Below are 26,500 nucleotides of genomic sequence, written 5' to 3'. Positions count from 1 at the left end.
AGAGGTGGACTTCGGAAGGAAATAGCGAAGCATGGAGGTCCGATACACACCGAGTTGGCGTTTTAATCAGGGTGTCGCGTTCGTCTCGGGTATCTCGGATAGAACGGTGATAGGGGATGCATGGAGGAGGGTGTAAGGGGATCGTCAGACAGGCGCCAGCCGAACGGTGCTCTGGCTCCGTCGGTGACGGGACCAAGAGCTGACTTCATTTTCCACGGATCGCCCTTTCGAATTCCGTCTATATACGATCGGTCAACGCTTTTGTCCACGCGACAGGGTGCCAAAACACCCCTCCGCAGGGGGTTCCTTTTACCTCTCGACGTATAGATTTACGTCTTATCCCGCTACGAAGATCGATAGACCCTGTATATGAAACCGACAGAGCTGAATGTGAAAAATTCCAACGATAAGAATACGATGATATGATACCTTGTTCAGGATTTGTCAGCTTCTTCAATGGTGAATTTTCGTCTTTCGTATTTTCGTATTTATCAACAAATACTAATAAGTACATATACTACAAATTGCAATCTTTGCTATCTGTAACTGTTATTCCCTTTTTCTAATTTTCTAAGAAATTTTTGCTCCTTTAATTTATTCAGTTATTTTAATATATTCCATTATTTAATCTAAATAATTTTTATTATTATGTTATTGTAATTCAAAGAACACGTCCTGTTGGAATATCTGATATAAATATAATATAATATAAATCTTCAGTTCTCGCTAAATTAATTTAAAATAATACGTTGAGAAATTGAAGAGTTGTTGATTTTTTATCTACAAGATGATTTAAAATAATTTGAAAAAGAATAACTAAATGATTATTTAGAACAATATTTCGTTTGAAATGTTTACCTAACTTCTATAGAGAGTTTGTAATTTCGGTCGTGATTCAATTACATATTATTCGTAGCGTAGCGTGAATTATTCAAAGCCATGAGAATACCATTATGCAAAGGTGTTGGATATCGTGGCGTTTCCCCAAAACGAAAACGTGGCTACGTTATTTACCACACAAGACGCGTGATTAATCGTAAACAGTGAATGGAAAATTAGTCCCCGTAAGATAATTAGCTAACATAATTAATTTTCGTGACTGTCGAGAGCGTGAAGTTTGGAATACTAAATAGAAAGTACCCCTTCGGTTGTGTTCAGAAAAAAGGAATAAATGTTACCTTAAAAGGGAAAAAGAGTTATCTGTGGCATGTTGTTTGCATATTTTATTTCAAACCTAGCTATGTAAAATTTCAAATATGAAATTAAAATATTTAAATATTTGAAATGATAGAATTTTTTGGATAGTAACTTCAATATTCTAAAAAAAAAAATTTCAACGACAAATAAAAGGATGAATATTGTCGTCTTAAGGAACCGAGTGTGTTGAGGGTAGTTTTGCGTAGGTATGTCCGCTCTTGGGTGCTGCGAGGATACGCTTATAAAATTAAGGGATGATGAGAATTAACGACGATGATAGCAATCTGCACACCATGATATTTTCTTCGTGTTATCGAGCCAACGGTGCTGACGGGAAGGCCTCGAAATGAATACAGATTTCCACTGTTTTAACTCGGGATAAGGACCCAGAACAAGAAAGTATGCCCGTTATCAGGTAGAAAAATGTTCTGAAATAAATCATTACCTGTTCTCTTATTTTTCTTCCTCATACAGAGCCTCTATAATATTATCCCAAAAATAACAAATCTGATATGGTTGTAAATCAAAACAAATTACAAAACATTCTATATTTTAATTACTTAGGTAATTTTCACATAATTTAATACACATAATTTTTTTTTTTAATCTTTCAAAGATTTCAAACGCCCTTAAAACTTTCTTTTTGTTAATACATTTATCGTGGCTAGATATATCCATGGATTGGATTTTTTTTTTCTCATTCGAAGCGCATACAGAGCCAAAGTCGTTAATATCGAAATATTAATATCACGGGTACGCCCTCTCTGGAAAGTGCAAATATCATTCGAAAGGGGAATTGGATAAAATGAAATAGATGAAACGGACGGATAGGATATTTTGTAACAAATTAACTGTCGTTGACGCATCGACGATATCGTTAAATCATTCCTTTTTTAAAAAAAAAAGCGTTCGTAGAGCCAGCGATATTTCGTTCGTTTCTAGCGTTGAAAGCATCGCTAATTTGATTCGTTACACGACATTAAGACGATTATCGTACAAATTCGATGATATTCAGAGGCGAATTGCTCGGCATGATTTATTATGTGCGTTTGTTTCGAATCGCGGCTATCATTGAAGCGTATGAAATAAAACGTTGAACGGTTATGAAACACGAATAATACTTTTTAACATTTCTCGGAACACTACGGTACGAGGGAAAATTAGCTTGATCCTGGGAGAAATTTTCACGGGGATTTTCTGGATACGCGCACCCCCGATGTCTCTTTATTAATATTTAATAAATCCCAAACAGGCCGGCAGGGGTTTATATATTTGCCGATAAATATTTCATTTGACAAGCTGGTTTCGCGTTTAAAGCAATCGCTTGAAAAGTGTAGTCGTCGAAACAGATATTGCAACGTGTCTGCATATTTAATTCGGCGTGTCATTAAACGGTTCCGCGCAAGTTTGGAAACGGTGCGGCAAGTTTTACGGCATCATCAAAATGAAATTCCTGTTTATTCATGGTATGCGTAATTCAAAATGGCATTCTGCGATCGTGGGGAGAGACTGTAAATGTCCATCGCCGGGATGCGTTTTCATACGTACTGTAAAGACACGCTTTATCGCCAGGACATTTGTTAAATTCCTAATTATTTTAAGATACAATTATTAGGTGTACTAATTAATTCGGAGCCTTTAGCATTACGCCTTCTTAATCACTATTTTAAATTTAAATATTTTTCCGCGTTTCTGTAAACGTGTAATGTTTCGCAAAATTATGATAATTATAATGATTGGAGTTATTAAAATAAAATTGTTTACCGTAGGTAAATTTGCAAATAATAAATAATATTGCAATAATTCCTGGGAAGTTTGTGGGGGTAAAATTTCACATATATTTAATAAAAATTGTATTTTTTTTTGTTCTTTGTTGTAAGAAGATGGTAATTACAGATTTTTAAATTCAGTGAAACTCTTCTATTTCATTCTTCCATAAAATTAACACTTTGCATATCGTGAACGTACGTTCTATCTTTTACATTCCTCTTTTGATGCTGCGCAGTCGTATGTGATGTTTGAAATCGGTACATGTGTATTTGTACAGAGAATCCGCGGAATATAGCGCAAGGATTCATTATATTAAAAATCGCACGTGGTCAAACAAAGAGAAAGCAAACCGGCTGAGAATACAATACTCGCTCGCAAACAAACTGCAAATCTACCATACAGAAGTTTCGTGATGTTTGTGTTTTCGCTGGTGATCCATCTCTCATCACCTTGTATATATATTTTTAGCAGTTTTATTTCAACGACATGTACGCGCTATTCATTTCCTGTATGTAATGCGAGTAATGAAAATAATGTGTACCATTGAAGCATGATACGTAAAATGTAGAAATTAATTCTGTGTACACAAGAAATTATCCTCTATCAATTATATTATTTTACTCTCTGATATATTGACAACAAAAAACTATAAAATGCAAGTAGAATTATGTATTTAAGAATCTTGAAAGAAATAATATCTTAATAATATGAGATACAAAGTTACATTGAAATTTGGCCTCTCTCCATGGTCCGTCGTTCAAAAGTCGATTAATTCAATGTATCTTTTTCATGATGAAAAACGGATGTGTTATTCGAATGGCCTGGTTTTAGATGCCTCACCCTGTATAGACAATAATTTGTGTACCTGAAATTCCGGCAAATCCTTGGGAATCTGGTTCGCTGCGCAAAAGGCACGCAACGACGTATTCGCTCGATCGCAGAACAAACGTTCGGCAAACCCCGCGTACGTCGGTTCATGCATGGACAATTTCATTACCTGTATCGGGGCTGGTTCGGTGATGCTGTGCCCCGGTGGTTGTGATGGCGGAAAGAGGGTGTACCAAGGGTGGGTTCGCGTGGGTGGCTCGACCACCAGAGGGCTCGATTGGCGAGTGTGGCAGCGTGTGCAGGCGAAACTACACTATTAAATGGTGTCCTGACGGGCGCCAGTTAGGTGCACCGGGGTATGGCCCATTCTCGTCGTGTCACTCCGAATCTATTTGCATAGTAATGGCGCCCGGCCACCCATTCCTCCCTATCTGCCCAACGCCATACTCTAACGTATAAATACCGATGCTAGAAACGCTTCCGGTCGAAGGAAAATGTCTTAGCCGATCCTTGTTCTCTAATCGATTTCAAGCTGAATGATTTCTGATAGAGTCGGATTTCAGAAAGATCCGAACATATACAAATTATAATTGTAATCACTATTTCATTTTTCAATTTAAACTTTTCAGTTATTTTCAATTACCCGATTGTAACTTTGATCGTTTAAATGCTTTTGATTTTACGAAATATGGGTTAAAAAAGAGTAGGTAAATTTTGATTTCGGACGTTACGGTGCATTGACTTTTTCAATATTTTAACTCGACTCGATTTTAGACTGAACTTTTTCCAACATTTTAATTCAATATTGAAGCAGGCTCGTGTTTTATTTGCAAAAAGGGTAGTCGTTACCGTGGAACATGCAACAGGAAACTGGTTTGTATTTCAAGAAATGTCGTGTAGTTGAAAAATTATTTCTTTCTGATCGATAATATAAATTGTATATTCAGTTTCATTTCATTTTATTTTATTTAAATCATTTGGATAATCGGCTTCCAGTTGTACATACTTATTAATTTATTAAGAAGTTGTGCACTTACGGGGAATCAGGTAATAGTTCGGATGAATTTCCAGCTGTTTAAAGGATTCTGGATAATGGTATCAGAAGTTTCCTATTATTTGAAAGCAATTACCAAAGATAATATAAACAGTTGAAGGCGATACTGAACCGCGAGTAATTGCTTCAATATATTGATACAGTTCTCTCATGATTGAAGTCTAATCGTAATTAAATGATTTGGTTCAATAAGAAATATTAAAGAGGATTATTTAAATGGAGCAAAAATTAATATTTATTTTTGAAGTTAAAAGAATTATTAAAAAATTAATAAAGATCGTGATTGATTAGGTACCTATTAGATCGATACCTAATTAACTACCATTATTGTTAATTGTTTTTTAATAACACAGTTAACTTGAAAAATGAAATTTGATTTGTATAATACCTCATTGATCAATACCATATAAAACAAATCTAATTTTCTGAACTAATTCAAATAAAAGAATAGCTTAATAAATTAAAAAAAAATTCTTTTTACACCTGTTCGAGAGACAAATCCCTCTAAGAACATTGATACGAGCTTTTCACACTAATTCTGAAAGCAAGAATATTCAAAGCATCAACTTCGTTTCAAGAGAAGGAAGTTGCACGAAATTCAGCGTAAACATCAATGTTCGCGATAATTAGAAGCTGATTGTGAGATCCGACACCGATGTAGCCTGCTTACAAGACAATCTGAAATCGTACTTGAAGCGGTAGCAGTTGCAACGAGTCGCGATCCCCCAATTATTCGTTATAATCCTAATTATCCTGTTCACCTTTCGAGTCTGCCGCGAAAATCCGCGATGTTCCGTGCCAGATATCCATGGAAATGTATCTTGAAGCGAAATTCGCGATAATTAGAAGCTTGCTCGAAAAGCGTAAGACGATTACGACACGACGACGCCGACGTAGACGATGAGGATGAAGAGAGAAACATTGGGGCGGTTGGAAGACGGTGAGGAGGAAGGGGTTGAAGAAGACGGTGGATGGAGTAGAACTACGAAGATATCTGCTGCTTTCCATTAGAAGAATAATAAACTATCACCGATACCTACTGGTTCGTAGGAAACAGGCAACTCTATCCCTCTCTGGAAGGGGTGGCTTGCCGAGGGTTGTTCGGACGGGAGCGGGTGGGTAACAGAAAACTGCCGTAATGGAGGTTAATTACGAAGGGGTGATTGCGGAGAGGGAAGATCGGTGGAAGTAAAGAGAGCATTGAAGATTCTCCTTCATTTCTTTCCTTCTTCTACTCTTCTTCTTTTCAATTTCATCCCCTCCACCGTTCGCACTTCTCGTTGCCCTTCTAAGGTTCTACGAAGGCAAAGCCTTGCCTCGGTTGCCAGGGTACCGTCACACCCAGAGGGTCGTAGCTTCCTTCAATTATAAGAATCCGGTTGTCCTCTGCCCTTTAATTTTAATGGTATTTTTGTACATGCTCCTTCCGACCGAAAGTTGCCTACTCTCGATGATCTTCAAGGTGTATTCTCCTTTGAATATCCATTTTTTATGCGACTTTTGTGAATTTATTGAACAAAAATGATCTGCTTAACATACGTGACAATTTTTGTTTGAAAAAGTTATTTATTTTTAACGTACAAAAGTACTGGATCATTTTTTATTTTAGGCAATTGCGAAATGAAAAAATTTTAATTTTTCAGAAAATAATGCTAATTTTTAGAAAGTAAAAATATTGCAAAATAGGAAAATTATTCACAACTTCAGAACCCCTTCTATTAGAATATTGATTACCATTCTACACTCCCTAGTAATATAATAATAATATTTCATCTATTATTTATACATCTGTAGCATTTTGTAACAAATTGTAATAATTATTGAAATGATCATAGTTTAATGCCTACGTCTCTCTTGAAATAAAAAAATAGATACAAACAGGGTGCCAAGGAAAAACTGGACTTATTTTTCTAAGTTCGTTTATCTTTTTTGCTTTATTAGTGACACTAGACTCCCTTAACGAGGCACAACAAAAGTTACATCTTGAAAGCGATCAGCCGTGATTTCATAACGTTCAGCTCCAATTTTTTTCTCGAATTTTTCACGGTTCTCTGACTTCCAGTTACTCACCGTTTTTCTGTCTCTTTTCACTGATCATTCACTAACACAAAAACAGAATCAGATGCCTTGGAAACCGTTGTCATGGTCCGATGATAAAAATCCTTGTTAGTTTCTCGATTTTTTTGCGCAATTCGATGAATAGTCATTCGATAGGACTATCTTTTTCTATCCTAAAGAATAAAAAAGAAACAGGGCAGAAGATTAAGCGTTCAAGCGATCAAATTAATAATGCTTTGTGCGATCGAGTAATTTCTCGTTAAAACGTAATCGCTCTGACGATTCTGAATCGTGACGCTGATGATACTTAAGAACTAATTGGCTAAATGTAGTATCCGGAGCCAATTAAGACGTTTGTCCCTCATATTTATTTAATACTAATTACTACTCGTTTCGGCGTAACTAGTGAACTCCCCAAAAAGATGAAAGACAAAACAACATCAATGATCCAAATATAATTAGGAAAAAGAAGAGAAAAAATATTAATAATATTATTTTTGTAGGGATCCTTAATTAGTAGTAATATTAAGTTTTGAACAACGAAGTTAGCGTTAATCGTGACATAAATTTACGAAAAATATGCAAGAATATTAACCTCATAGATTTTAAACATATTACGGTGGATGAACTAGTCGTGGGGGGGGGTTGCGCTTCTTTTTTTTCGTCTGTATTTGAGTTTCCGACGAAGCGAACGAAATAGGCGTCGGTGAGCGTCGAGGTGGAAACGGATGATCTCTGCAAGTTAATTTGTAACTTGAGCATTCCATCAGGGGGATTGGGGCGGTTTCTGGAGGTGGTTGACAAGGTGGAAAGCAGGGTACACGGTACCTTGGGGTTGTTTGTTGCGCTAATGTCTAATTAGTGGAGTGGTATCGTGTCGCAACGAAAGCTGTTGTCGACTCGCCTTCTCTCCTCTGCTGTCATGGAAATAGCTTATCTAGTAATCTGCAGTATACACATTCCTTTTGTTTTTGTATATTGAAAAATTGTCGCTTTAATATATTTTAAAATTTATTCAAGAAATTGCACAAAATATACAAAGCGTACAAAAATTTGTCTAATATCAAGTTGAAAGAGTTAATATTTGGGATTATAATAAAAAAATATGGAATTCTAAATAGAAATAGTTTCCTACGAAAATCATATCGCTTTTACAGTTTACAAGATAAAAGTCATTCATTGATCAGAGAAGTCCTGGTGGTGCAAGGTAATGCACCGTTCGTGTCATTCCATATACCACCTAGCGATTGGCTATTTTTTCACTGCACTTAGAAAACAAGTCCACCATGAAAGAGGGTGGTAAAGAAGGGTTCTTAGGTGGCGCTATTACATCGTTCACTTTATTATTGGGGGAAACGTGAAAGGTAAATAGATCCTTCGTCGAAACAATTCTTTTTTAATATTAAATCATTTTTATTTATAAAAAAAAAAATTATAATGAACAACGTGGTTTTTTAATCCTCGGACAGCGTACCATGGAGAGAGTCCCAATTTTAATTCCGTATTTCATAATTGTTTAATTGGCAAATTTCAAATGAAAATAAAATAAAATTTGGTAAATCACTTTCATATTTTAAATTTGCTCGAATATTCGATTGCATTTACAGTTGTTGAAAAAGATATGAAAACCCAAGCAATGGTAACCATTTTCACCAATAGCTTGCCGATAGGTATCGATCCCTTAAATTCTAATTCAACCATATCTGACCATCTCGAAACGATCCCTATGGTGCCCACAAAGACGAGTTTTATGCTTCTGTTACCATCTTTTCAAGAAAATAAGCAATTTCACCTTTATTTGGAGATGTAGAAGTGTTTTTATAGGAAACGATCAGCTTGTAACCTGACACATATAAAAGTATGCTTTCTGTATTTCAAAATCCTTAAATTAAAAACTTTTGAACGTTAATTAGTGATCTAACTCCTTACTAGTTTAATTGTCCATTGAATTAAGCCGAAAATGAAATTGTACATTCGATCTTGCATCGTGTGTAGGAAGTTTGATCGACGAAATGAACGCGTGACCGCAAAGTTTCGCGACGCAGACCAATGAAATATTAACGATATACCGGTCGGTTATTGGATCATCGTGTCGTCGATCTTCTCGAATCTGCTTTGCGACCGTCACGAGTTCGTGAATGCGTAAGGGAATCTCCCTGGCAATCGATATGATCCTTTGGGACGGTTGATTACCATCTCGTACATTTTAGAGAAAGTTTTGAGTTTCGTGATTCGCATACGGGATGGTCCTTCGGGTGTTCCCCATGTCCATTTCGATCCGATTAATTTTAAACGCTGCTTAAACGTTCGACAGTTTACCCTCAAGTGATTGGAATTGAATCGTTCAGAATCAAATTAATAATAACAAAATTTATAAAACAAAAAGAAAAAATCATGTGAGATTTTCAAGGTAGCCCTCGACGAATATACACACGTCCTCTTATCACTGTGGATGTCTTACTATCATCTGTTCCCAAGTCAGTATATTCAGCGTGGAGTACGGCAATCCGACGTACTCTCACGGAATAATCAACAATTTTCGCTTTCTATTCGGTATTATTACAGTGCGAACCTTGTATATAACTGGCATAATGCAGTGGGTCGCATTAAAGGACGGATAAACCTGCCAGCCGTACAATAACTGACGCAAGCTTTGGAATACTCTGTCTCTGCTAACTCTCTGCCCTTCTTCCTCCCTCTCTTTCGAACTTCTGCTTCTAAGGTGGTCCACAGGTGGTATCGCATGATTAATGATCTTCACTAGCGTCTTACTTGGTCGACACGCTCGTAAGAGATTCTTCTATCACGCTCAACGGATTTCGTGGGGACTCTGTGTCTATTTCAACAATTCTCTCCGAGCAGAATCTGCTATATATTCCTTATTTTATCGTGTCTTTGATCTTTCAGGTAGAATAAACTCGAATAAGTTTCAGAATTTTTCTATTAATTGGAAGGATAATTTTCAAAGGAGCACTGTAAGATTTAGAAAAGGAAATTCAAAATTAAATTCAAATTGGGGCTCTCTCCATGGTCCGTCCTTTGTGATGTTCCTAAAATCTAGTAGAGGATGCAACGATAAGTCAGACATGTCGTTTAATTTCTTTCACCTTTAACAATTTTTAAGATAAAGGTGTCCTAGATGACACCCTGTATATATCCCAACCTCGCTAGAAGATCTAGTTGGATGTTCTTGAAGAGGTGACGTGTTCTGTTCACGGGTATCCTGGAGTGCTGAGAAAATATATCGGTCTGATCGTTGAAAGAGACAATGGCAGTGGTGAAGAGGGAATCTCTGAATCTCTTGAAAATCTCTCCCCTTTATGTAACGCGTTATGGCAATTAGAACATCTTAATATTTAAAATGTATATCTTGCATTTTTTTGGCATATCTTTGCAAGGATAATAAAAATTAGATAAGAGAAGCTATTCGATGAAAGGAAAACTGTGATTAATCTAGTGTCTAGATAGAAGACAGACAGGATAACGTAGATGACTTCAACCATGCACCAGCAAATAAGGTTACACGCCCCTTGTGACCCAAGTGAAACTTGTCCCTCCTCCAGTGAGGTTCACGAGGGTGCGGACTAGCGGAAAATGAAATAATATCGGCGCAAACACACGGGACTGAATGCCAAAAAAAGCCGTGGATAAATACGTAAGAGAGTTTACGGGTGTATACCAATGGGAGAGGGAGATTGGGAATAAAGAGGGAAGAAATGGAGAAGCAAGGAACGGGGGGTAAAAAGACGGGATACATCGTGGGATCCTACCACGTGGTAAAGCTCTTCGGATACCGCAGATTTTTCGACGTTCAGACGGTTGGCAAATCTGGATAATGTATTTACAGAATCTCACACTGTCGCTTCGTGGAACGTATCGTTTGTTTCAATTTTAACATTTGTATAGTAATCGTTCAGTTATCCGAACAGTTTTAAAATTTTTCTGCCAAGGGGTAAAATTTAAAAGCTAGGTCGAAGAAATAAATTAAAGACGCAGTGTTCAGTGACAAAAAATCATTCATGTCTTTCCAGATCTTCTATAAACTTACGAAATTAATTTACTTGGCAATTGAAAATATGAAAATTTTAGGAAAAATAAATGGCACAAATTGAGAAATTTATTTTAAAATGTAGCAATATTAATTAACAGTTTTCCTTTATTAGAGCAAAAAATCATTCATAGGGTTGGCTTGACCACCCTGTATACTTGATCACAACCATACGCGTATTCCGTCGCACACGTGACTTTAAGTATTGGTAGGATGCAGGAGTTTCGTTTCATCCTACTTGTTGGGCAGGGTCCTTCGAGTGGCCAAGAGTAAAGGACTTCTCCTTTTTCTATCAACTTTCCTATCTCGCTTCTGCCTTCTTCTAGAAGCAAGAAGGGGATTGTTTGCTCTTTCTATCCCTTCCTTTCTTCTTCGATATCCCTTCTTCTTCGAGCCACTCTTCCTTCTCTGTTCCTTGAATCTTTGGCCCGTCTACGCCCCACGGGATCCTGCCACCCCGTCGACCGAACCTCAGATTGCTTTTATACCGTGGATTGATTGACAATATACTTACGTTAGTCGAGTGGACCGTACAGTTATGGAGACGGTCAGATCCCCCTATTGCCCTCTCCTCTTTCTTCTTCTTTTCTTCCTTCTCTCTGCCTCTTCTCTTTGGCTCTACCTAATGTGATCCTCTTTCCTGTATCGGGCCACCGCTGCGGGATATTCCTTCCCTTTTCTCTTTTTCTGTTATTTTCCTTTTTTTTTTCTTCGCTCCTGCTAAGTGGACCATTTTCTGGTAATACACCAGGCATAAAGGAGAAAAAAGAGCTTCTTTCGTCTATATAATACTCGTTCTTTGTTTAGCCTTGCTCGAGTTATGCAATGTTAATTTAATAAATGAATTTAGAGGAGATGAAATTTCCACTTTCCCCTTGGAGAAAATATATTTTCTTCCACTGTATGAATTTTTGTTCGTTAAAAATGATACTGTAGTTTGTTTCGTGTTGGTGGAATTATTTCGTGGGAGGAGAATAAAAGGACAATTCCGGTTGTGTTTTTTTTTTTTGGAGGAAGAAAAGGGTTCCGTATGGTGTATCGTAAATCCATTGTCGGTACGTTGGGCTATCATGAATTGTATCCTCGGAGAAAGTGAATGAAAGACAAAGTGCACCCTGGTGAATCCATTTCCTGCGATCTGGTCTGTCCACAGACTCCTATATTGCGTCGTAAATCTCCCTAGCTGAGGAACGATGAACTGCAAACTGCAAATTTTATCTTGTATCTTTGTTACCACCTGCCCACCATCCGGACGAATCGTCTTTAAGTAGTTTAAAGTGTTTATGTCAATCGGACGTGAACGCCGAGTCCACGGTATCAATTGATAAAGCTTATCGCGTGAAAAATCTTGATGGAGGGGTCGGAAGTTGGGAACTTGTAAAAATCTTGCTGGAAAGTCCGAAAGTGTCCTTCCTTGGGATTCGAGAGAGAGGGGCTAGGCTATTCATTGAATTCAGAATGCGTTTGGAGAGTCTCTAGTCCCCTCTTTACCTTTTTCCATTCTCAGGAAAAGACGTATGAATCGTCGACGGATGGTTGCGGTTCCCTGAGTGTGAGACACTTTAGAGGCTATGTCCCCGGAATACGTAACTCGGGATTTTGAACGTACATTCTTTCTCATCCTTCTTCCATCTGCACTCTACTCCTTTTTCTTCCAATTTCTTCGTTTTTTTCTCCTTCACTACTTAGGTTAAAATCGAATTATTCTGTTATGCAAACGGTGAATTTATCGGCTTGTTGGTTCGACCGGTATGCCTGACTAAAGTCTGACTAGTACTACTGAAAATTCTATTGTCTCGCTAAAGTTTGACCAATACTACTGGAAATTTTATTTAACACTTTGTCGGCCAGTGTCGCGTATTTGTGATTTTGGAATTTAATTTATGTTCGTTAGAAATTTTTAATTTGTTAATAAAAATGATAATTTTGTCAAAAGAAATCTAAAATTACAAAATCTATCAATTCTATAAAATTCCTAATTATCAGAGTGTTAATTTACTTACTTTAATTCCAAGAATTGCATAAAATATCAAAATGTCATTATGGATGGTAAATTTTCTTTGGTATTACACTGGTAATTTATTCTTGACAGATAATACCCGGCCAACATCGGGGGACATGTTTATTACGTTGAATCGCGATTATCATTACGCCTGGTGCGTGGAATAATGAAAACTTTATGATGAATTTAATTTTGAAGTAACTAAATTTTATATTATGTATGATGACCACGTTACGGTTAAGCTGTTGTATAATTATGTTTCGACGTTTCTATATGAATATTAAATGTATTCATTTTGAATAGTTATAATTAATCGTATGCAACGCGCTATTACGAGGGCGAAACCGTGGCCAGAGAAACCGTGGAAAAACAAAAAATCCATACAATATCGCGTGCAGGTAGCATGTGGAAGGTATTACACAGGTGGATTCAAGATAATATCGTAATTATTACTATGACAATAGTTGTTTACCTGACTCGTTATTTTCTATCAGATTAAAACTGATAGAAATTAATTTTTTTATGGAAATAAATTAGGTATTTAATCATCAAGTTTCAGAAAATAATTTGTTATTTTTTTTTTTTATATAAATGCTGAATATGATAGAGAAAAAATTTATTATTCATTGATACACTTTATACGTGTTGCAATCGTCACAACTTCGTTTCGCCTTTAAAGGATTCCGTCTGAACGCGTAACACGCCCAAAATCTTACACGTCGAGAATTTATATACGCCCAGAAACGGTCCAAAAGCATTTTGCATTACGTTTTACGATGCTGTCAGTCGTAAAATGCAGTTTAAGCGTCCGGTCTGTTCCGTTTTCGGCGTAGTATACGAGTTAAGCGAACATCTAGTAGATCGAGACGAGCATTGATCAGACAGAAGATAGATAGGGGCAATGTCCTGTAGTAGGGTGAACTCTTTATAACTTTTCGTGAAAGAAAAAACACGTGTATGCAACGACACGTGATCTTATTTAAAATCATTCTATTGCAAATTAAATTAACAATAAACTATACACGGTATCGAGCATTATTTAGATGAAATTTTATTTTCTATTTAATTTAAATTCCATATTCGCTTATTTATAATTTGGGAAAGAAACATATTTATTTAAAATTAGTTTCCTACACGATTAATGTTAATTTTTCTAATTTTAAAAAATTGAGTAGGTAAATGCTGTATGACTTTTGAACGAAAGCTAAACTAATAAAAGTTTCAAGCAATACATTAAGAAATTAGTCACCTTGCTTATCGCAGGGCCACACAATACCCATTTTTCCTATCGTTTCTCACACCGACAACCACCTTTTTCTCTCGCTTAAGGGTGGTGTTGCAGTCGGAACTCCACCCTGATCCGCAAATATTGGCGACCCCGTAACAGCTACTCGTAAAAATCACTTGATTACAACCCCTCCCTTATCACCTCGAGGGTCTCCATAAGATGAGGCTGAAAGTTAAAAAAGTCATCCCACGACTTTTTTAATGTGAAACACTGAATTTGACATTGAAAAAGTTTCGCACGATCTTCCATTCTCATATTCCTTTCAGAAGTTATTTTATTAATTTTGATGCATAAATCATTATTATAAAGGTACCTTTTTATTCTTTTTATTTATACAATCATTGAGTTGTAAAGTTAAATTTAAAATATCTGTTTCATTTAATGGTATATGTATGTACATTTATCTTTATGGTTTTATCTTTCGATGATTTTTATTTTGTTTATAAAATATGCGTGTGTAATATGTAAAATAAGTTGAAAGGGGGAATTGAAAGCACGATGACAAATTTCTGTCCGAATACGCTTACGTTTGGAAACATGTGTGAAATGTAACATATTGATTAAACCCGAAATTATGATTTACAAATACAAATTCAAACGGACGCGTTTAAATAATATTCAAGAGAAATATTAAAAGCTTTTTGCTGGTATTCCGAAGTTTGATAAAATTCATGTTTGTTTTTCAAGGAATTATAAATCATTCTACGAATTAAAAAAAAAAAAATAAATGGAAATTGCTTTTAACAGTTCCAAACAACAATTACGAAGGAAAATCTTGGAGACTTTGTTCGTTTGAACGAGACAGCACGAAGTACCGTAACAAGTAATTAAGTTAGAAGGAGATTAAGAGATAAAATGTTTCTCTGTTTTATTTACCATTAAATACAGCTGGATTAATTCTTGCCATGATGAGAAGAATCTTTATTATTTCTCGAGATACGAAATCGGTAACTTTCTTCTTCTTAACCCTTCGCGGACCATCAACGCATATGTGTTCATACATAATTGTCATAGTAATTTATAATCCCATACATATTGCATTATATTTTTGATACAAAACACAGCTATAAGTGTAGGCAGTAAAGATTTATAATATATGCTTTAAAGAATGAAATTATTACTTCCTTTAATTTAAATTAATAATACTCTATGCAGGTTTAAGAATACTCCCTCCTCGAAGGGTTAAAGAACAATTTAGGCTGAATTTTGAACAAATGAAAAATTTTTTAGAGAAATTAATAATTGTGTACGAATATTTCTGCAATCCATTGTGTGTAATTTTTCAGTTACAATAATGACGTTCCGTTCCATGTAACGCGTCAGCCTTGATATTTCAATAGGCAGGAACCCGATACAATGTGATCGATAAAGCGTCCATGTTGTTGCACCATTGGCAATATACCGTAAATATCGGATAGTTGCGTAATCTGTTAAGTAACTTTGATGCTGTTTGCAAGTAGAAAAAATGACGGTTCTTTTAATATTTTTGTTTCAGATTCTTCTATCTCTATCACTTTTCCTTCTACGCGTATCATTACCGATTCAATGGACAGTACAGCAGTTTGGCTCTTGTTACATCTTGGCTTTTCATAGAGGTAAGCATTTCCTTCTTTTTAATTATTTTCATTGTATTACAATTTTTTTATAGCGCCTACATAGAAAAGAGGTGGCTAACAGTTTAATATAGTAAAAGAGGAAACTTGAACGAGTTAAAGCGAATAGAAGATAAACGTAGCACCGGTGAAAAACTTTTTCCCTTTATATTTGCACGCCTTCTTTCTCTAAATGCTTGCTCTAAAATTCTCGGAATATTCACCGTATTCTGGAACTTTGTTACCTTTGTTCTTTCTAAAATTTCACTCTGCCCACTCTCGGGGACAAAATGTTTCTAAAATAAATTATTCTCACAAGAATTTCACTTTTTTGTGAATGCAAAAATACTAGCAATATACCGAAAAAATATTTTCAATCAGATTTATATGTTCCTTGAAAGAAAAGAAGAAAAGAATTCAAAGGAAACGATCCTTTTTTTTTTTGTTCGCCGTGAGAATACCTCTTTAAGAGAAGAGAAATGCGCGAACATTTTGCAAGGATGAAAGCCTGTTCTCGCAAATATGTACTCGGGTAAAATGTTTCGGGATTAAGCAGTGGTCGTGGATGGCGAAATAATTGTCGTTCGGGTAAGCTTTCCCACGGGAAAGAGGAAAGTTCTTGCAAAGGACATCGGCGGTGGGTTCGTTCGCGTTGAAAACGGGCATTAATCAGGAATACTTTGCGACCTACTTGAGAATACTTGAGCGGCGAATAAATATGTTCGTGGGACAAAGTTAACGTTCCCCGTGGTAGGAGGTGGCCAGTTATCAAAGAACCCTTGCTCAAACAACGGCCAATACGTTTGGAAATTATGTCACAGAGTACTTTTCCCCTTTCTCGTTCCGTCTACCGATCGATCATCTCTGACATCGATCGCGAGAAATTTCTCAAGAGGGCTGCAAATGTGTTTGCCTTTCAAATTGCTTAGCTCCGGATGTTCGTTGCGCGTGGAAATATGTTTCCTCGTGCGGCGAGCTCGTTCGATTTCACCTTCGAGCCTGGTCGAATTAAATCGATGGTATATTGTCGGAAATTTCATTCGCCTGATTAACCAAGAGCATAATCATTTTTTATGAAACTACATTTTATACAATGTACAGATGTATATTTAACCCTAGAACAGCGGAGCCTGTTACGAAATTAAATTAAAATTGTGCCTCTCTCCATGGTCCGTCGTCCGAGCGAAAGAACTGAATCATAGTTGTCATAATATAAGTAGTATAAACAAGGATTGGTCGGACACAGTGACAGGCATACAATGGAAATTTTCATTTGGCAATTAAAAATTCAAATGCTTACGTTCAAATATTTTTCGTTGCAAATAAAATTGTGTAAAATGATTTATTTACGTTTGGATATTGGATCAGATTATTTGATACATGAATAATAATCGGGTGATAACAAATTGAAATGGCTAACTTTCAGTACCCACACCTCGATATTTAACGATCTTAAAATTATGTTTGCAAAATCGAAGACAAATAATAGAGGCCACTTTTCGATCAGTCTGTGTCTCTTTTTCCATCACAGTTTCAATCAATACATTCGCGCCCAGAGCGACATAAAAATCCTGGAGAGAAACGACTCTTCCAGGCCAGACAGAGTAGTCCAGCTACAAAAAAAAAAAAAGAAAACACCGTCAAAATGAAACGCTCAAACCGATAGCTTAACAGAGACGAAGGAGAAGGCAGAGAAAAAGAAGAAGTAGTAGGAAGAGGGAAGGCGGGCAAAGAGACGGAAGGGAGGAATGATACGGCTGAATATGGAAAATAGGTATCTCGAGACCGGGCACCTGTCGTCGACATGAAGGAAATGGTATCCACGGTGATTCGTCCGGAGTATAACGAAACGAATCTGCATCGTTTCAGAAAAAGAACACGGCTGAAAGGTAGATCGGAGAATGACGGGAGAACAGGGGATGATAGGAGATTCGCGCTCAAGAGAAAAAGGAAAGCCGAGTTTAAACGATGGCTAGACTGAAACAGGTTACCGAGGAAATCGGATTTTCGTTTGCTGGATAATCAACGGCCATGACATCGATATCGACCGGCATATAATCACGCCGTAGGGCTAATCGCTTGAACACTTATCTATACAGAAAAGGAACGACAGAGAGATTGGAACATACACAGTGTCCACACCAAACATACCTCTTATTATATTTCACGATTATTCGATGAAACAATAAAATTATCTACCTAAAGATTGCAATCTAGAATACGGAAAATGTTTTTAGGAAATTAATTTTTTTTTTCTTATATTACATAATATTAAGTGATTTGAAAATGGTTTACATGCAAGGAGGGAGGGGTACAGGTTTCTGGATGCGAGACCCCTTTTGCTGCATTGTCATTTTTTCCGTGGATGCCAATGGGGAAGGGTGAGAACCGGGGACATTACTATTTTTCCTGGGGAAGCTTGATTTGATCCCGAGTATATATAACTCCATAAATAATCTTATAATTTTAGCAAAAATTATTTTACATTTGAATTTTTCCAAATTTCCAAATTTTCTTCAATTTTTTCAACTTGAAGTTAAATGTACTTTTAAACGGAAATTTATAGATAATATTTAACAAAATTTAGTGAAGTGTGTTAAAATGATTATGGTTTGGAGCGGACACCCTGTAGATCGCGCGGTTGAACTAAAAAGAGAGAGAGAGCTGGTGGCAATGATTAGGTTTATCCAGTCGCTTCTTGTTGCCTTGCGGGTTTTCAGATTTTCCTGCGGCTCGCTCTATTCGTAAACTCGTTCCTGAGAAATAATTTTCTGATCGTAGCTTGACCCTGGCTGGTTGCTCCTGTTAACGAGCACCGCTTAACTATCGGCAGATGTTAATCGTGACCGGGACAAGAGTGAGCAACTTAATTTCCATGCTAGAGGAATAATGTCGAAATTCGTGATACCTCGGTCACTGTACTTTTTGCGTGATTGAATCTACAACCATAAGTGAATAAAATTCATTGAGAAAATGGATTATTTTTAAAATGAAATGATTTGTTCAATTGAATTAAATTCAATTATTATATAAATATTAGAACCACCAAATTAATTAAAATGATGGATTTTTTATTGTTTTCTTTTTTTTTCTTTTATGACAATTATTGGGAAAAAATAAATTGTCACACACTTTTAATCCTCAACGGTGTCATAAAGTGGGCACACACCTTTTATCCACGTATAAAACAATCCAATCTGTTATTCATTCGTATCTTTTATCGGCTAATTAGCCGTTCCATTACACTTTAATGGTATTTAATTTTTCCACGCAAAATATATATACAGTACATATCGAACGTAGTTATTAACGCAACAGCTAGGTATTGTAACGCCATTATAATAATAACTGTTAATACGCCCATCGCGATGATCTAATTATGATTCATTGGATTATCAAAGTACGCTATCGAATCAGATTACCTGGCGTATAATTGGCGGACTGAAAAATTTATTTCTGTGCCCGAAATTCTAACCATTCGTAGATATAATACGCATAATTATGGTCTTCCAAAATTTAAATTATTAGAAATAAAATAGGTGACATGACTTTGAGATAAATAATTGTATGGTTTGAATGAAAAAAAAAAGTTATATCTACTAAATTTATTATTTTTCTTACATTAAAAATATTGAAATAAAAATTTTATGAATAAAATTAAAATATTGTAAGTAAAATTGAAATAAAATTGAAAATAAAATTGAAGTAAAAAACTATAAATTAACAAATAAAGTTATCAGTAATTTTAGTCTATACGAGTTATAAATAATGACCAAAAATTATTAATTCATTTATAATAGAAGATTATAATTTTGAGTAGAAAGTATGGATCATTAAGCAAAGCCAAGGGGACGTCACGAAGATGTATTGAAAATTGAATTTTACACGGCCAGCTAAAACTGAATGGTATTTATATTTGCTCATTGAAATACAAAGTTGCCATTAAATTATTCCCATCGATTGAACTGTCAAATGCATTGTCCTGGCTACGTTTACGTAACTTAAGTTTGAGCGATGGCAGGTCTAGGCTGCAAAGCAATGGCTTTTCATTCGCTATCGTTACTGTCAATAGCAGAACTTTCATCAGGATCCTTGTAGAATCTCTTGTAAAACACACTCCTTCCATTTTACCTCATTCAACTCGGAAAATCCACTCCCCAACAACTAATTACGATTCTATTTTTCGAAAAATCAACTCTGCCATTGTTCTTAATTACGTAATTATTAAAATATACATACTACGTTACATTCTGTGGAGAATAATTATCCATTCTACTGTTAGATATATTAACAAAGAGATTTTTAAATAATAGAATGAGGTAATATAAAATTAATGCTAGCGTCATATTTCTAAAGATCACTATGATATGATATCAATTGATATCAATTTTCAACAAAAATAATTCTATTATTCCACTTCCTATTATATAATTATCAATCAAACCAGAAACCATCTTTTTGCCATTTTTATGTAATGATTTTTTCATTTATTTACAGAAGTTTATTTTAAAATGAAATTCATCAGAGAATCACGAATTTAATTGTCAATTTAATTCGAAACATCTCCTTAAACATCAAACGTGAATAAATGTCTCCACTCGCGTAAACCAATTAATAAACACGTATCACGTATCATTAATTCGAAACGTTATTAAAACGGCTTCACTTGGTTTGCGAATTTATAGTGGCTACAGTGGCGAACATCGAAAGTGTTACGTGAAGCACACGGTCTCGTGATATCGCTTGTTTCTGCGAACAGCAGCGTATTCGTGTACGTCGCTCGTGCCCAGCAAATTTATATGGAAATTCGCCAAATTTGTTCTATATCGTTTCTCTCGTTCTCTTCTCACCCTTCGTAACCCCCTTTCTCTATCATCGTTTCACTCCCCGAACGCGCTACCGATCGCAATACCCTTATTCAACCGTAGTTGCAAACATTCTGCCGAGTGCATATACGATATGAATAATTTTGCATCCTTGTGGAACAAATAAAGACGTTGAAAGAATAGCAACCCTTTCGCTACTGCAGCTACCACTTGATTTTTTATCATCGTTCAATTTATTAGAGATACTTTTATTAGATATTGGAAATTCTTTAGAATAAAAAAACACTACCCACTGTTTAGTTAACCCATTATACACATTATGGAATGAATAATTTCTTCTCAATTTTAAAAATAAAAATTATTCTTAGTCCATAGTACTCAGCTTCTACTCTACGCTTGATTAGAAATAATCAAATCAACTGTCTTATGATTTCAGCATTCGATGCTCTACTTTTTCCATCATTACGAGTTGCCCGTGATCCTGCAACAGGCTCAGTTGCAAAATCTTCTGTTCAATCCTCAGCCAAGAATAGTTGAACGTCTGTTCGAACCTTCTCCAAGCTTGAACAGAGCATTGCCCAGCCCGGAACCATCGTCTGAACCTACTTCAACGCGTGCACCAACAGCGGGATACGAACGTACAGAGGAAACGTCTTCTTCGAGTAGCCCAACGCATTCTGAATCGGATTCAAGCACTTCTGAGGTTCAATCTCAGGAGTTGCGTGGATCTACGACCGCCGAGACGCACAATGATGTCCATTCTCAAGCGGACAACTTGGCAACGGTTCAGTCTCAAGAGCAAACTGCAAACACAGCGAAAATAGCACAGTCCAGCCAGCAAGAAAGTCAAGAAGGTACGTGAAGGTAGTTTAGAATTTTTATTATTTATTCAGAAATTATACATGTGTCCCATTTGCACGTGCATGTTCAGTTGCGAAACTTTCCTGTCGTTGCTTATTTTAATTTTCATTTCATTTTATTTTATCAGCGAGAAATTTAATTTACCATATTTTATTAAATCATCATTTGTCGTCATTTCTCTCGAAAGTATATAAAGTATGGTTAATTTTAATATTTTTGCTGCTGGGGTGTTCAGGAGAAAATTCGCACGATTTGAATTGTTTTACAGCATTGAATGTTCACTTTGTAGATCTTGTGTCGCTAATACAAAACGTCACTTCAAAAGCGTTAGTATTGTTTGGCATACGATATCCATATGATCGCGTTTCAATTCGCACCATTGCACTGGCGCCGATTATTTTCCTCGCTTTTAATTTCATCCACCACGCGTCGTTCGTTGATTCGGGCAATCGATCATCCTTTTAACGAACGAAACCGATATGTCAAATAACTTTCATTTAATATCGTTATTAAGGACGATTTAGTTATTATAGTTCCTGTTGATAAAACAACATATACTCTTCTAGAAAAAAAAGAACAATTTTTTAAACGATTCAATGAAAAAATTCCTTTAAATAGTGAAATGAGAGTAAATATCAGAGAAAATAACATTAATTACTCTTTTCACAAATTACTCTTTTGCCATATTAGTTTCATTTCAGCTTTTCCATGTATCTATTTTTTGTCCAATATGATTTTTCTGCAGAATATCTGTTAAGCTTTGCTTGGGAATAACATTGCGCTTTGTAAATTTAATGAATATTCATTGTACTTTATTTTCGTTCCATTGATCCACCGCGAAATATTAATTTTCATAAAAGACACTTTGTCGTTTTTATTCACTTTGTAATTTTCGCACTCGTGTGACGTTGTTGTTTGATACGCTTATCATGAATTTCCAAATGTATTTTCGTTACTGATTCATCAAGGTTTATTATTACAAGATAAAAAAAAGATTCGGTTTTAAAATTGAATTTTCTCATTTTTGCACAAATTTCATAATTTTATAAATAATAATTACTGCCAGTAACTAATTCACAAATTATAAGGGGTATAGATATTATAAAATAATGTGCAAATTTTCGGATTTAATTAGCAATTTAATATAGCAGAATTTTCATCTCTCCAGCTAAAAGGTTAACAAAGTGTGATTCCATAACCGTTGACGTTCAAATTAACAGCTCCTCGACGTCTTCCTTGTCAAACGATCATTCTGATTTTCTCTGAATTTTCGTTTTCATCGTCGTTATTTTCACCGTCCCTTCGCTAATTAGTCGCCTTATTTCGTTCGCATTTCCCTGGCTTGTTCGTCCCGAACAGTTTTACACCCAGCGAAGCTGAACAACGTGTTGCTTTGAATCTTAGCAACAGACGGTCTGACGACGTCGACAGCTTCGAGCACGGTTACAGAGACGATCGAGATTACGAAGGAGGAACCGAAAACGGTGGCGGCTGGATCCGGGAACGGGAACCCCTCGGTCGAGGCAACGGACAATGGATCATCGACCGATACTTCTACGTCGGAAGGTTTCGAGGTGATCGAGGCGACCGAGGCGACGCGAAAGGAAACGACGTCCTGTCAGGACAAGTAGGAATGTTAAACGCCTCGAGCCATGCCAGTTGCATTGCGGATAGCCTAGGAGAAGAGAAAGGTTGTCGTTTTCAGCGTGGCTGCATCTGCGAACAGGATCGTCCCAGCGACTCTGAGATCTTGAGGATCGCAGGACGATCGATATCTTGGGTGATAGTTGTACAGGGTGATTCAGGATGGGTGGTGCATTCAGTTGCAATTTAGGCTCCCCTTAATTCAGATAATTTGTAAACCCTCCGGCTATTTATCCATGTTTTACATTTATCCCTAACCAAAGGTAGCCTATGTTGCACTTGAATGTATATGCGATCAGAAGATGATTAAATATAAAAAAATAAATTGAAAATGTCCGTATTAATTTGGAAAAATTATTTTGAAAATTGCAAATATTTACAGTCAAGAATTAAGTACATACTCGAATAATTTTCAAGTTTGATTATTTCAAAAATGAAACAGTGTACAAACAAAATTTTATTTTACAATTTAAATTTATTTTTTAATATAGAATCATCTGTGCCCAATTGTACGATTTTAGCTGACCCACCTTATATGCCTTGGACTATAAAATCGGCTGAGGAACACCGTTTATTTTATAACCGATCGATGTCTCAAAGTCGTGGACAGGTTGTTGATCTTTCGATCAGGTGTTAGGTTTTAACGAGTAACCGAGGATCGGTAGGGATCAAACGGGATAACTGATGGGCCTGGAAACATATTCTCTTACTTCTTACGAGAAGTTGACGCATGCAATATCGCGTCCCCGAGGTCGGCCAGAAAGACGAAACTCCTGAAGGAAGCGAGACGAGTTTGAAAGTTCGTTACCGTGTTTAGGGACGACTGAACGAGAAAAATGTAGATCGTAAAAGATACGAGCAAATAGGGTAGTTTTTTATTCGGTAGCAAAACGGAGAGGCAGTTTTTAGTAATTAGATGAATGCAAAAGTTGTGTCTGTTCAAATAATAAAATTGTTTTTTCTTTTTTTAATTTTTGTTCATTTTCTATATGTCTATATGTTCCTCACTTCATCTTGTGACACCTTTCCAAGATTTCTACAAAATTTTTTATTTTTAACCCTTTTATTACTATTTTCATATGATTATAATTAAAGGAGATAATTTGGCAGTTAATGAAACGACAGAACTTTTGCAATCACTATTTCAATGATTTTGATACACGTTAATGGCTACTGAGTAATTTTATGAATACCAGGGCCAATAAAGTATAAACAGGAATTTTACCAAAAATCATGTATTAGTTACTGTATTCTCAAAATACAAGTCGTTTTTCTACATAATTTCCTTGAAGATCTACGCCTTTTAGCTACGAGATTGGCCATTTTATAAAAAATCATGGAGTGTGTTTGACACCAATTGCACAGGAATTATTTAAAATTATTTCCAGTACAGTGCGTGGAATAAATGATTAAATTAAAAAAATAATCCAGAATTATTTTGGGTGTCCCGTGAATTATGATGGGGAGTGTACGTGTCGATATCGATTCTTTCACGTGCATTTATTTAACGTTTCACGTGCTTGCTGTCGAGAACAATTAAAGTGTACATTTTTATGACAATCAGCAAGGTTTCAATGTTGACATGCTGGTATCATTTAAGGCGGCTGATTATTGTAATATAAGCTATATTGTATCATACGTTTTGGGGGTGAAACGTGTTGTTTTGGCGGGTCTTTGTGTCGCGAGTATAAATTAGTTAGTTAGTTGCGATTTCATTTTGAAAATGTGTTTCTGGCAAAATTAACACGTTGAATGCCATTGGGGTCGTCAATGACTAGTATTACAAATATAATATAATCCAATAAATGAAAGAAATTTAAAAATAGTAGCATAGATATTATATTGTTTTCGTGAAGTACCACGTGGTAACTAATATTAATTACACAAGGTACCAAGTGAAAAACAAAAAGATCCTGATCTGAATAATTAAAATGATGACATGATTGACAACACGTGTCTGTTTTCAATGCGGCATTTAATGTGTTAAATTTTACTTGCTCGAATGGAACACCATGAGAACAATTGTTGAGCTATTTTAGAGTAAGAAGGATTAATTGGTGACAGAACTTTTAAAGAGATACTTACTGCACATACATACATATATATGTATTTATTCCTTATTATATCAACGTTCTACTCTCGGTGTGTATATGTAAAAATGTACCGTGAAAAAAAAAAAGAAAAAAAAGAAAGGGTAAATACGAAACGTCTAGCTGGTTATACGTTTTCGTGTAAAGGGTTGTAAAGTAAACGACTATTGATCGTTTTTTTTAATATCTTGGAATTCGAGCTACCCGTGTAAAATATTTTCTTAAACTACTTACTTCGTAAGAGTCTCTCTCTCTTTCTCTCTTTTGAATGTACATAATATTGCACCACAGTTAATTAAATTACCAATTGTATTACTGCTACTTTTAATGATTGATTACGAATAAATGTAAAGGTGTCGCAATTATGGTTTATTTGAACCATCCAACTCCTTATTATTTATTTATTTTGTATTCTTGAATTTACAATTGGTTCCATAGCACCTGATCAGGTGCTAATGACTATTTTCGGTTATCACTAATTAACGATAAATGAAATTAATAATTACAGCTATCAAAACATAGCTGTATTATTGATTATAAACATAAATAATTACAATCAATGGGTTGAAAATTATTAAGGGTTGTATAGTGGATTATATTACTCGATTCGTTGAATTTCTTTTACTCGGAAGATCCTCGAACGAACGACTGCGGGCGAAATACGTAAGATGTAAGATTTAAAAGAGATTCCCGTGAAATTGGAATTGATTGTTCAAGCGGGACAAGCGTCGGGGTTGATCTCGGCTCCATCGAAGATGCGGGAAGCGTGAAAACGCCGAAATAGACAAATAGATAGTGGTTCGGTACCTTAAAGGGAATCAAACAGGTGGCGTTGGAAGTCGAAAAAGATGAGCAAGGTTCGGGTGGAAAGGAAGAAAATCCCGATGGAAAGGGATGAATCGAGAGAGAAGGACGTGTCTACTAAAACGACCAAACAGACACGACTGTCGTACAAATGTAACAATTTATTTTCATTACGACATAATTAGGAACGAGACCCGCGATTCGATGTCGACCTCCTCTTCTTTTACACACAGACACTACTATCTATTACACGTATACACAGTTGGAATTAACAAAATCTCCTCTGATTTTTTATTACAAAAAATAAAGCCAGACAATTTCCTCGAGTGCCTCTAATAAAAGTTAGTAGATTTCAAATAGAATATTTTATTTAAAAATTATTAGCCTAAAAAATATAAACTAGAAATAAATTAAATATTAAGGGAAATATCGTTTTTA

The 26,500-nt window shown here is 35.7% G+C and overlaps 1 protein-coding gene across 2 annotated transcripts in view; it reads left to right on the top strand.

Annotated features, from left to right (window-relative positions):
• Nucleotides 1–25,620, top strand: part of LOC114874331 (membralin) — a 57,935-nt gene extending 32,315 nt beyond the window's left edge. For both annotated transcript variants that reach the window (XM_029183514.2, XM_029183513.2), the window contains exons 11-13: nucleotides 15,741–15,840; nucleotides 21,100–21,517; nucleotides 22,929–25,620. In XM_029183514.2, the coding sequence (XP_029039347.1) occupies nucleotides 15,741–15,840; nucleotides 21,100–21,517; nucleotides 22,929–23,155 (745 nt within the window). In that variant the 3' untranslated portion in view covers nucleotides 23,156–25,620. The remainder of the gene's footprint in view (nucleotides 1–15,740; nucleotides 15,841–21,099; nucleotides 21,518–22,928) is intronic.
• The last annotated feature ends 880 nt before the right edge of the window (nucleotides 25,621–26,500 follow it).

Source organism: Osmia bicornis, chromosome 10 (assembly GCF_907164935.1).
Source record: "Osmia bicornis bicornis chromosome 10, iOsmBic2.1, whole genome shotgun sequence".
Taxonomy (NCBI): Eukaryota; Metazoa; Arthropoda; class Insecta; order Hymenoptera; family Megachilidae; genus Osmia; species Osmia bicornis.
The sequence above is the reverse complement of the archived record's forward strand: the minus strand, read 5'-3'. Positions and strand labels throughout refer to the sequence as shown.